Raw genomic sequence first — 12286 nt, 5'->3', positions numbered from 1 at the left:
CTTTGAAACCCTAAAATTACTTATCAAAGGAACTCCTCCACATTGCACCAAAACTTATGCTATTCTGACATACTTTAGAACACAAGATGCAAAAGATTTGCACTTTCTGGAATTTACGTGGATAATTGTGATTAAGACTGTAATGCAGGACTAATCATGTTTTTGAATTTTATTCGTGAGAGTAAAACAAATACGGCTCAGAAATAAATTAATCTTTTGAGCACAATAGCATTAATTTTTTTTAACTTACACTTTTTTCTGAGTTCCTTAAATAATGTCATCCACTCTTTTAGATTTTGCGGTTGGTCGATGTCATCTGAATCTGAAATAAATGAAGGAGCTCAAATGTAGAATAATATAATTCAAAATTGTCGAATAAATGCGTTCAGTAAATTCAATACATCTAAATATTAATACCAGGATTGAAATTCTATTCTTGTGCCAGACGCGCGTTTTGTCTACAAAAGACTCAACAGTGACGCTCAAATAAAAAAATAAAAGGCCAAACAAAAATTTGAGAGTTTTTAGGACCTAAAATTCCTCAAAGTTTTGCCAAACACAGCTTAAGTTATTCAAAAGAACCAAATGTAACCTAATCATATAGACATTTTGTATTTGACTTTAAATATCTTTTCTACCTGTAAAGGTTTTTTTTAGTAAATAGCCGGTAACCCAAAACAATTGTTATGATCCGTGGAATTCAGCGTCTCGCCTACTTTTGTTATCAGTCGCAGGTTCAACAAAAATTAGAAAGATATTATTTAAAATTTTCCTCTAGATACTATTTTTTTATTGTAAGAATCTTCTGTCCATGTTTGTTAAAAATCCGGGATGGTTAATTCATCCAATGTATGTTTTTTTTACTTTTTAACTGCAGATTGTATGCTATGTAAACTAGAAATAAACTATGTCCATTTATAAGTAATAAAATTATGGATAAAGAAAATCACTCCTAAAATAGTAGCTTTTGATCAGGCTTCTGTCAAAGTTGGTAGAAATCCATGATAGTTTAAGAAAGTTATTTTTGAAAAAAAATTAAAAACTTTAACCACAGGATGAATGTAATGTTAACTGGAAAAAAACTAAGTCCATTTTTAAGTGAAAGACGAATTAACCCTGATTTATTTAGTTTTACAAAATTAAATTCTGATACTTTTTTATGATGACAAATTTAAACACAAAATGAGACGACGAAGACGGAATACATGATCGGTATGTCTCGATTTTGCGATACAAGTCGTAGGCTCGACAAACAGGAATCCACTGTGTTCATCTTTCTGTCGACGTGTTACTTTATTCATATACGGTAGTCATCGCACAGATTCATGAAAATCTGAAGACGCTTGTATTATCCTTTAGTAAAACATTTCTCTATATAGTGTCCTCACACTGAACAATTGGAAGTATGTTGACTTTGTTGAGTGCATCTATCACATTGGGCCTTAACTAAACGCGACAACAGATATATCTACTATTTGACAATAAAAGTCAATTAAGAACATATTTTTACGACAAGAGAGATGATTCAAGCTTCCAAAGTGAGAAATTCTCATTTCTATATAGCAACATTCCATCGACATTTGCATTATTATTTTTTTTTAAAGAAAAAAGAATCAACTTACAAGGATGTTTTTATATCTAGAGTTCCATGTGGTGAAATTGGTGCTACCAATTCAAACATGCACAGTTAATAAAATTTGTACAACTATAGATACATAAGAATAAGACGATGTATAATGATTACCAATGAAACAACCCTCCAAAAGAGACCAAATGACAAACATTATCAACTGTATATCATCAGTTTGCTTATAGCAATAAGTAAAACCCATACCGCATCATCCGTTATTAAAGGCTCCGAAATTAAAAACTTATTCAATTGAGAGAAATAGCGGCCTGATTTATGAACAAATATAAATAAACAAAGCAAATTATGACATACAGAAAAAAGGCAACAACTGATTTTAAGGCTTCTGATTTGGGATTGATTCTTAAAATGTAACGGGGTTGAACTGTTTCGAAAGTCTCGCATACCCTTACCCTATATAGGACAATGCTGTAACAGTGCAGCACAAGAATAACTTCATCAATCAGTTGAAAAGTGCTTAAATCTTTTGTTACATCTTTTGACATCAGACTCGGACTTCTCTTGAACTGAATTTTAATGTGCGTATTGTTATTGTTTTACTTTTCTACATTGGCTAGAGGTATAGGGGGAGGGTTGAGATCTCATAAACATGTTTAACCCCGCCGCAATTTTGCGCCTGTCCCAAGTCAGGAGCCACTGGCCTTTGTTAGTCTTGTATGATTTTAAAATTTTAGTTTCTTGTGCATAATTCGGAGTTTAGTATGACGTCCATTATCACTGTACTATTATGCATATTTTAGGGGCCAGCTGAAGGACACCTACGGGTGCGGGAATTCTCGCTACATTGAAGACCCATTGGTTGCCTTCGGCTGTTGTTTGCTCTATGGTCGGGTGGTTGTCGCTTTGACATATTCACCATTTCCTTTCTCAATTTTATTTTTTACAGAGTTTGTCTTTAGTGCCGTGTGGAGACAGTAGAGTGCCTCCCCGTGCTTAAGGTTTATGCTCTTATATTATACTAGATTATGGAGTGTGTGTTCGAGCGAGAACTTCTCTATGTTCATTACTTTAGGAATATCTATCAAAAAGTAGTATTTTAATATTCAGCCCCATTCATCTATTTAGTCAGACGTCAGTCGCTACCTTGATATACCCTATCTTTTGTTAAATTTGTCGGGTAACTTATGACAATAAGCATTTGACGTCTTGAGCCGAACAGTTTTATCATTTTTACACAATTTAATCTACTGTGTGATGGTTCATATTCTGGACGCCAGTCTTTGCTCCTTTGTAATAAATCTACATACCAAAAAACAAATATGAAGCTTAGAAATGGAAAAATATTAAATACTAAACTCGTTCAAAGGGTATCTACACGTCTCAATCTTCAGAATCGCTTATCTAAAAATACGACCATAGCTAACGTTTTTAACAATAAAAATCGTGGTTACCCTTCTATCGATAAGTGTCATGCCAAAAAATGACTTACGTGTCCCCGTCTTTCCACCAACAATACAGTAAGGTCCACATTTAATGGTCGCACATTTTCTCTAAATTTTGAAACTGATATTACTTGAAAAACAAACAGTATTATTTATTTACTCACATGAAACAAACCGGGATGCGGTATTCAGTACGTAGGTGAAACTGGGCGATATTTATCTAAACGCACGCAAGAACACCTGTATCGTTTTATAAGACCCAATAAATTCAAAAGTATCATTTATCAACATCTTAAGAAGCACAGTCATCCTATTAAATATTTAACAGTTCAACCTTTAGAAGTAGTAAATAAGCAGCCTGGTGAATCTCATTCCAAGTTTGTACGATCACGAAAAATAAATGAATTAAATTGGATTAAAAAATTACAGACAGTCTACCCTCTCGGTCTTAATGATAATATCATGGGAATTGGCAATATATCAAGAACCGATTCTGTTAACATTTTGGATATAGTTTCTAAAACTGTTCGTAAAAATCGTTCTCATGGACGCAGAAAAAATCGCAATCAAAGAAAATTTCGGACCAACCATACAAATATTTCGGACCTAATTTCCATTTCAAAAAACAACGGCAGACATTATCTGTTAACCAAGCTTTGTTCTTTACCTATAAATAAATTAAATAAAATTTTAGAGGATTGCAACACAATTTCATATTACAGTCCTAAGTATGAAATTGTCCAAATTATAATGGCATATTGTTATTCTAAACTGTTTCCAAAAATTGATCGCCCTGAAGATCATAAAAAACATTTTATTAAAATAAAGTATGTCAATAAAGGTTTTGATTTTGTAAATATTGCCGGTATTTTTAACGACCATTCCGTTAAAGACAAAATTCCTGGATATTTTGATAATACTGAACTCCCTCTCATTTGTTATATTTACAAGAAATCTACCCGAAAATATGTGTTTAATTATAGCCAATTGTGTAAAGATGTAAATGTCACTGAAAATACACCTATGTCGTGTAATTGCAGTAATTCAGAATACACCTATGGACCAATTTCCCATGTTATAACAGGAGACCTTAACATCGTTCGCGACCGAGAGTTAAAATCATTCCTCAGTAAAGGACCTAAATATCGTCCCCCGTCAACTGTTAACTGGAATGAGTGTCGTAATATCATCAACGACTCACTCCGCGCCTACTGTTTGAAATGGGTAAAACGGGAAAAAGCTGACAAAAAATCTTTGGACTCTTTTTTTAATTCAGTAATGAAGATAGTTGATATTCGAATACAACATTTTAAAGAACATTTTACCCTCAACAAAAACTATAAAACCCCTATTTCGCGTATCAAAAATAAACTAACAGAACTAGCCAAGGAATTTGTTTTTGTCCCGGCTGATAAAGCTGCTAATAATATCATTATTGTTTGACGTAAATTTTATATAGAGGTTCTGCAAAAGGAAATCACGAATTCACCAACATTCCAACTGACTTCATTTTCAGAAAACGACATCTGTAACAAACATAAACTTTTAGCTACTTCTTTACAAGCAGAACCAAACACAATGAAAGTCCCAACTATGTACTGGCTTCCGAAGCTGCACAAAAAACCTTACAAATATAGATTTATTTCATCTTCCAGCCATTGTTCAACTACTAAATTGTCAGTTTTACTTACTAGTACACTTGGTACAATAAAAAACCTGATAATAAATTGTTCAAATAAGGCCTTTGAAAATAGTGGAATTAATTACTTTTGGAGTGTCAAAAACTCGTTGGAAGTACTTGATAAATTGCATGCATATATTGGTGATTTTGAATCTGTTCAAAGTTTTGATTTTTCTACCCTATATACCACTTTGCCTCATATTCTTATTAAGAAAAAATTCACATCCCTAATTAACTGGGCATTTAAAAAGTCGGAATGCGAGTACATATGTTCAAACTCTTTTAGATCATTTTTTAGTAGCAATAAACAAAAGAACTATGTCAATTGGACATGCTTTGATACTATTTATGCACTTGAATTTTTACTTGATAACATTTTTGTTCGCTTTGGAGATTCCGTATATCGTCAAGTTATTGGAATTCCAATGGGGACTAACTGTGCACCACTTATTGCGGACCTGTTTTTGTATTGTTATGAGTTACAATTTATGACTAAAATTAGCAAAGACCCATCAAAACAACATTTGATACAAAAATTTAACAATACTTTTAGATATTTGGATGATATATTGGCTCTAAATAATGACGACTTCAGTATGTATACTAAAGAAATTTATCCTGTAGAACTTACTTTAAATAAAGCTAATGATAACAATGACCACTGCCCTTTCCTCGATCTTGATATCTATATCATAAACGGGAAGCTTAATACAAAAATTTATGATAAAAGAGATGATTTTTCATTTCCTATTGTTAATTATCCATTTTTAGATGGTGACGTTCCCTTGTCACCATCTTATGGTGTTTATATATCTCAACTTGTACGATTCGCTCGTGTATGTAACAATGTATTAGATTTTAGCGAGAGAAATTTATGTATTACTGAAAAATTATTACACCAGGGTTTTCGATATCACAAACTGGTCAAAACATTTACTAAATTTTATCACCGGTATAAGGAAATAATTCGTAAATATAACTCAACATGCAGACATCTTATACGTTTAGGTATTTCACATCCAAAATTTTATGGAAATATTCTTTATAAAGCACAAAAATGTCAGTATTCTCCTCAGAAACTAACAAAACCTTTAAATAGACTTATTAAAAGGGGATATAGTTACGATACTGTTGTCAGGTCATTAAAGATTGCATATTTTGGCTTTAACATTGATTCACTGATAGGGTCTTTGCATCGGAACTAAACACATTTATTTCTAAAAAAACAGTTGTTGGCATGACACGGGTTATGTTCTTCTCATATATTTTATGATAGTATGATACTAAACCCCTAACGGGAGGGATTGTACCTGATATTCATATGATGAAGACATAATCTTTCAATCAGTTTAATTGAGGTCTGGAGCTGGCATGTCAGTTAACTGCTAGTAGTCTGTTGTTATTTATGTATTATTGTCATTTTATTTATTTTCTTTTGTTACATCTTTTGACATCAGACTCGGACTTCTCTTGAACTGAATTTTAATGTGCGTATTGTTATTGTTTTACTTTTCTACATTGGCTAGAGGTATAGGGGGAGGGTTGAGATCTCATAAACATGTTTAACCCCGCCGCAATTTTGCGCCTGTCCCAAGTCAGGAGCCACTGGCCTTTGTTAGTCTTGTATGATTTTAAAATTTTAGTTTCTTGTGCATAATTCGGAGTTTAGTATGACGTCCATTATCACTGTACTATTATGCATATTTTAGGGGCCAGCTGAAGGACACCTACGGGTGCGGGAATTCTCGCTACATTGAAGACCCATTGGTTGCCTTCGGCTGTTGTTTGCTCTATGGTCGGGTGGTTGTCGCTTTGACATATTCACCATTTCCTTTCTCAATTTTATTAAAGTATATGATATCAATCAATAAACATCCAGCATCAAGTGAATTCAGTTTAAAGACATCATTAAGAGTTAGGGAAAACATGACCTTGTGAAAAGATACAGCTATTGACATATTGTAGAGCCAGAAATTATGATATGTATATAAAATGAATAATTAGTTTGATTTTAATTTACTGTTAACAAAAACAATATTTAAAACAATAAAATAATAATCAATGATCTAGTAAAGGAGTTCAATTGGTCACCTTTAAGAATAAACTCATCACAAATACCAGGACTAAATTTTATGTATACGTCAGACGCGGTTGGTCGATGTTATAAAGTTTATAAAGGATCAATACATTAACCAAGATCTTTTTTTTTTTTCGTGCTCCGAGAAAATCAGGATGGTCTATCCTGTGAAATAAGTTATCTACAGGTGCAACAAAACATCAAGACCAAAACTTTATTTCCTTCAAAGAATTTAGGAAACGTTTCAAGTGATTTGTAGTAACGAAATCCCTGACATAATGAACTCATCATAGATTACGGGATTAACATTTTATATTTACCCCAGACGCGCGTTTCGTCTACAAAAGACTCATTAGTGACGCTCGAATCAAAAAATGTTAAAAGGCCAAATAAAGGACTGAAATGAAGAGCATTGAAGACCAAAATTTCGTAAAAGTTTTGCCAAACAAAGCTAAGGTAATCCATTCCTGAAATAGAAAAACCTTAGAATTTCAAAAATTCAAAGTTTTGTTAACAGACAATCTACTATATAGAACGTATCAATGATAACTCAAGTCAACAGATAAGTGCTGACAACTGTGCTGGTGATACCTTCGGGGAAATAATATATAGGTTACTAGAAATATATAGGTGTTGTTCATTCAAATCCAAAACGTCACAACATACACATGCATGGCGGTCGAGACGTGATACCTAATTATTGTGAGATGGCGTTAAAGAAATACAACATTCCTACAAAGGAAAATTAACGATAGCAAATGAAATATCGTCCCTTTTGTCATAAGTTTTAGTGTAGAGTTTCCCGTGTAAAAATGAAATATCTAAATATGGGGAAGGACAGGTGTTAGCGTTTGTATTTGATTAATTTTAAGTAGACCTTAGAGTACATTTCGACAGTATATTGAGAGAAAATCATAGAGATCATCATACTTATTACAATACAATTGCATATGTAATTCAAAAAAACAATTGTTGAGAAAACAAATGCAAGTCTTTCCATCTCAGCTTCGATAAAACAGAATGAAATCTAAAATTGGTTTTAGATGATGTCATGAATGGTTCATATAATTCGTTACTTTAAACTGGTTCTGGATACTTTTGAATCAGTTTTTACAAGGCTACTTCTGATTCAAATATTGTCACTTCTGGTTAATCTTTTAAAAGCTAAAATGTCAACCAGCCATGTTGAAAACAATAACTTGGCGAATGCATCTGATCATTTCTTCTTATTATTATTTTTAGGTCTGCCCATTTATCTGTGGAAAGACCTATTTTATTTGTTCTAGATATATTGTTTCTTTATTATCTTAACTTTTTATCTTGCGTATAAATTTTGTTTCCCAATATGCCCAATATGTTTGGTATATATGAACACAAATAGATTTACGTCTTTGGAATTGACTCTGCGTAACCGATTACTTTTCTTTGGAGGAGTTATCTCTCCGAACACTGTTTTTATTGAGAGCATCTCCTCCGTAACCATTAAAGTAGGCGACAAATTCATTTGTCAAATTGCTATTACATCTTCTGTATGTTTTGTCCAATTTCGACCGAAGCGATACAAAACCTCCATATGAGAGTTAGTTCCTCTTCTGTATTTGACATAAGGGATATCTAAATGTATAGCATGAATGGTAAGGGATAGAAAACTAAAGATTATTAATTTGAGGTCCTTGGTTCATTTGAATAAAAATAAAAGCCAATGTCAAAGGTCAAGGTTCATTTTCTAAATCTGACTTTTCTTTGTTTTATGATCTCCTCTATCATTTTTAAAGATATATGTAAAAGACTTTTGCAAAATATTTGCCTTATTGTCATAAAGTTATGATACATTTGGTCTGAAACAATCCATTGTTATCTTATAGGAGTCATTGTCCCTGAAATGATTCAATTTAAGGCTACATAATTATTACTCCATTTTGGAATATGATAAAGCCATACTGAATTTTGAAAATTGTTGGTTGACATATGTCCTGGAAAAAATATCAACCGGAAGTGACATATACACTATAATTTCAAGTGCATACAAAACAAATCATGTGAGACCTTCACTAGAAATACCGAACATCTCCCTTATTTCTTACAATAATATATAGAAACCATATCTTTTTGGAATCAGTTTAAATAAAGCTATCATGTGAGAACAAAAGTGACATTTTTAAAACTGGAAATTGACGATTATTTCCCTTATTTCAACCAAATATATATAGAAACATTTCTGTAGTGCAAATATATGAAGAAACCTATGCTTGGACGCCAAGATTATCTTTGAGTAAATTTCAAGTAGCTTCTCGTCAATTTATTAGAAAATCCATGTTGGGAGACCTTCAATTATTTTTCTTCTTTTTCTGCCACTTTTATTTCTTGCGTATATATTTTGTTTCGCAAGATGTCGCTTAGTTGTTTGGTAGATCAAATAACAAGAATAAGAATTATTTTTTAGAATATGAACTTTACCTTTGACCTTGGCCTCAAATTCATTTCAAGAAACTAAATAGCTTAAATCATTATACTTTAGGTCTCTTTCACTTACAATTCATGCTATATATACAGATTCCACAACTGCAACAAGTGTATAACGATATTTCTCCACTCGAGACAGTTAAATTTTAATATTTAAAGCACGAGGCTTGCCGAGTTACAGTGGTGGAATCTGTTTATCTTATGATTTTCATCGTTCCTTTTCAAAGATTTGAGAAAAGTTCTGTACTTTTGATGTGATGTCATCAGGCATGGTTGCCGTTTTTCATGACGTCACAATAAAATTTCAACCAATCATTTGCTGAGAACAACTTTTTCACTAGAGATTAGAAATATTTGTCTAACACCGGTCAGGAAATGTGAAAATAGCATGAACATTAGAGAATATCATATATCCCTTAGGTCACATAAAGAAGGAGGATACCTCTCATATGGAGTTTTTGTATTGATTTCGGTTATAATCAAACAAAACATTTCAGGATATAACGAGAGATTTGGTAAAATAAATTGTTCGCTTTATTTTGCGATTTTCACTCACAAGGAGAACAGTGTTCGGGGAGATAACTCATACAAAGAAAGGTATTCGGTTACATCTGGTCAATATCATAGACGCGAAACAATATTTATATGCAAGAAATAAACGTGGCGGAAGAAGAAAAAGAGAAAAAAAAGTAATCATCAGAAGAAAATCAAACGGTCTTCCCTTAATAATTAGAACAAATACAATAGATTTTTCAACATAACAGTGAAAAAACTTTATAATCCGACGAAAATCAATATGTCACAGAAAAGTGGAAAGACCTGATCAGTTAAAATGCAATTAGTGTTAAATACGAAAATTTGAAGACGTAATAATTGAAGGTCTGTTTACCTAGAACGATTATGTTTTTAAAATCACATTTTCAATGTCAAATGAAAGCTATCTGTACGCTGATTTAAAAAATAAATTATGGTTTCTATACAATTTAGTTGGAATTAAGGGAGATATTGTTACTTCAGGTTTGAAAAATGTGACTTTCGGGATCATTAGATACCTTCATTGACACTGATTTCAAACATGTATGGTCATGTACACTTTACAATAAGAGATTACAAAATATAGCTCTTTTTATTTAAACAATGACACTTCCAGGTGATTTTGTCAAGCTTTCCATGCACTTTGAAATGCTACACATGAAGACATTTCATTGTAGCTTAATAACAAGAATTGAGTACTTGAAAATTTCACTTACGAACTTTACAACCATCCTCCCCTTCCATGCAATATCTAATGAAAAAGTGCAAAGGATAATAGGACAATTACGGCAATTGTTTTTTTGTCGAAGCGCTCTAGGTTATAGCATTTTTTGCCGTTCCCGTAAATAAATGCACTATTAAATTTACGTAAAATAACGGAGCAAACTAAATAAATGTTGATGCTTTAAATATTTACAATAAAATATTTAGAAAAATCCTAAAAGACATGTTTTGGCATATGCGTATTAGTTCGAAAATAAATGATGTATTTAGAATGTTTTGTCAACCAGAAATGTAATTCGATTAAACATAATTTTAATGCTTGTTCAATTTCGACACAGCAGGAGGCAATATACATATATTTGTATGGACCACAGTTCGGTTCCAATAGAAAACACCGATTGATCCAAAAATTCAGCACAACTATAGTTCTTTTTTTAAAATAAATACTTGCCAGAAAAAGGCAACAGTAGTATACTGCTATTTGAAATTCATAAATCGATTGAGAAAAAACAAACAAATCCGGGTCACAAACCAAAACCGAGGAAAATGCGTAAAATACAACAGGAGAACTACGACACAACAGAAGCACAACATTAAAATGTAACACACACAGAAACGATTTATAATATAACAATGGTCATTTTCCTGACTTTACAGGACAATTTATGAAAAAAATGGTGGATTGAACCTGGTTTTGTCGCATGCCAAATATAAAAAACAAATATAGCTGTGATATGGTGCAAAAGCACATAAGGGTGCTATCATTTGATATTACAGGTTGGCGGATCATTTTGAAAATGAAAAAAGTCTGACTTGGTAAGAGCTGAAATAAATTTTCGAGCCGATTAACATTGAAACAAAATAAGTATGCGTACTAATGGACAAAAATGGATACTCAATAAACAGAAGAAAATCATCAAACCCCCCTGTCCTTTTTCCAATGCTACATCAAATGAGTGTCCGCATACGTCATGAATTCAAAATTGCCATTTGACTATAATGCATTGAATTTCTACTTGAAATTAAAGGTATTTTTTGTTACATAGTTTTTGACTGACCTTTTTCCATTATGATACAATGTTTGCTTTTAGTTATAGTGCATATTCCTTATTTCAACACTCCCACATTTGTTTTGCGCGTCTCCAGAAACACCCAAACCTTTATATAGTCTTCATTTACGTTTCAACCGTTGCTAAGGTTTTGTAATTGATATAGTAAGTTTTCACTATATACAGTAAAATGACAAAAGAAGGGTATACCTACAAGGTTAAATGTAAACAACTCAGGTAGAGTTCACCGAGTTTCGGATATTTATTTTTTAGTTAATTCAATTTATTCTGTCGTTTTGTTTAGATAGGTATCGCTTTTTTTTAAAAGGTAGTACCGGCTTACTTAAACAAGAGTACCCACAAAGTCCCTAGCATTTCACGATTTCCCAAAAATACTTATTTTTTACATTACATTTTGAGCTTTTGAGTAAAACGGTCAGCTTTTGTCTTTTGAAGATATAATCAATTAATAATGTACTTTCGGGAATATATCAATTTTCAAGTCTGCTTTTACGGTCTGAAATATGTAAATAATATATGATGCACGATCCGTTTGAAAGCAAAAGTGTTAATCTTTGTAGCTTTTGTTTTGCTCAGACTCATTTGGGGAAATATATACTCCATACTCCAGTGAAGCTGATATATTGCTGCTATAAAGAAAAATATTGCGTTTTCATAATTGAAATCGTCTCATTTGTCTTTAGTTCTTGTATTTAATCAAATTCGAGG

The 12286-nt window shown here is 32.2% G+C and overlaps 1 protein-coding gene across 1 annotated transcript in view; it reads right to left on the bottom strand.

The window, feature by feature from the left end:
• LOC143070956 (uncharacterized) overlaps positions 1–11688 on the bottom strand; it is a 42955-nt gene extending 31267 nt beyond the window's left edge. The window contains exons 1-2 of the mRNA XM_076245057.1: positions 11567–11688; positions 251–322 (exon numbers count right to left, since the gene is read on the bottom strand). Coding sequence (XP_076101172.1) covers positions 251–322; positions 11567–11576 — 82 coding nt within the window. The 5' untranslated portion in view covers positions 11577–11688. The remainder of the gene's footprint in view (positions 1–250; positions 323–11566) is intronic.
• Between the last annotated feature and the right edge of the window lie 598 nt (positions 11689–12286).

The sequence above is a fragment of the Mytilus galloprovincialis genome, chromosome 4 (genome assembly GCF_965363235.1).
Source record: "Mytilus galloprovincialis chromosome 4, xbMytGall1.hap1.1, whole genome shotgun sequence".
Classification (NCBI taxonomy): domain Eukaryota; kingdom Metazoa; phylum Mollusca; class Bivalvia; order Mytilida; family Mytilidae; genus Mytilus; species Mytilus galloprovincialis.
Note: the sequence above shows the minus strand (reverse complement) of the source record. Positions and strands in the feature narration are given on the sequence as shown.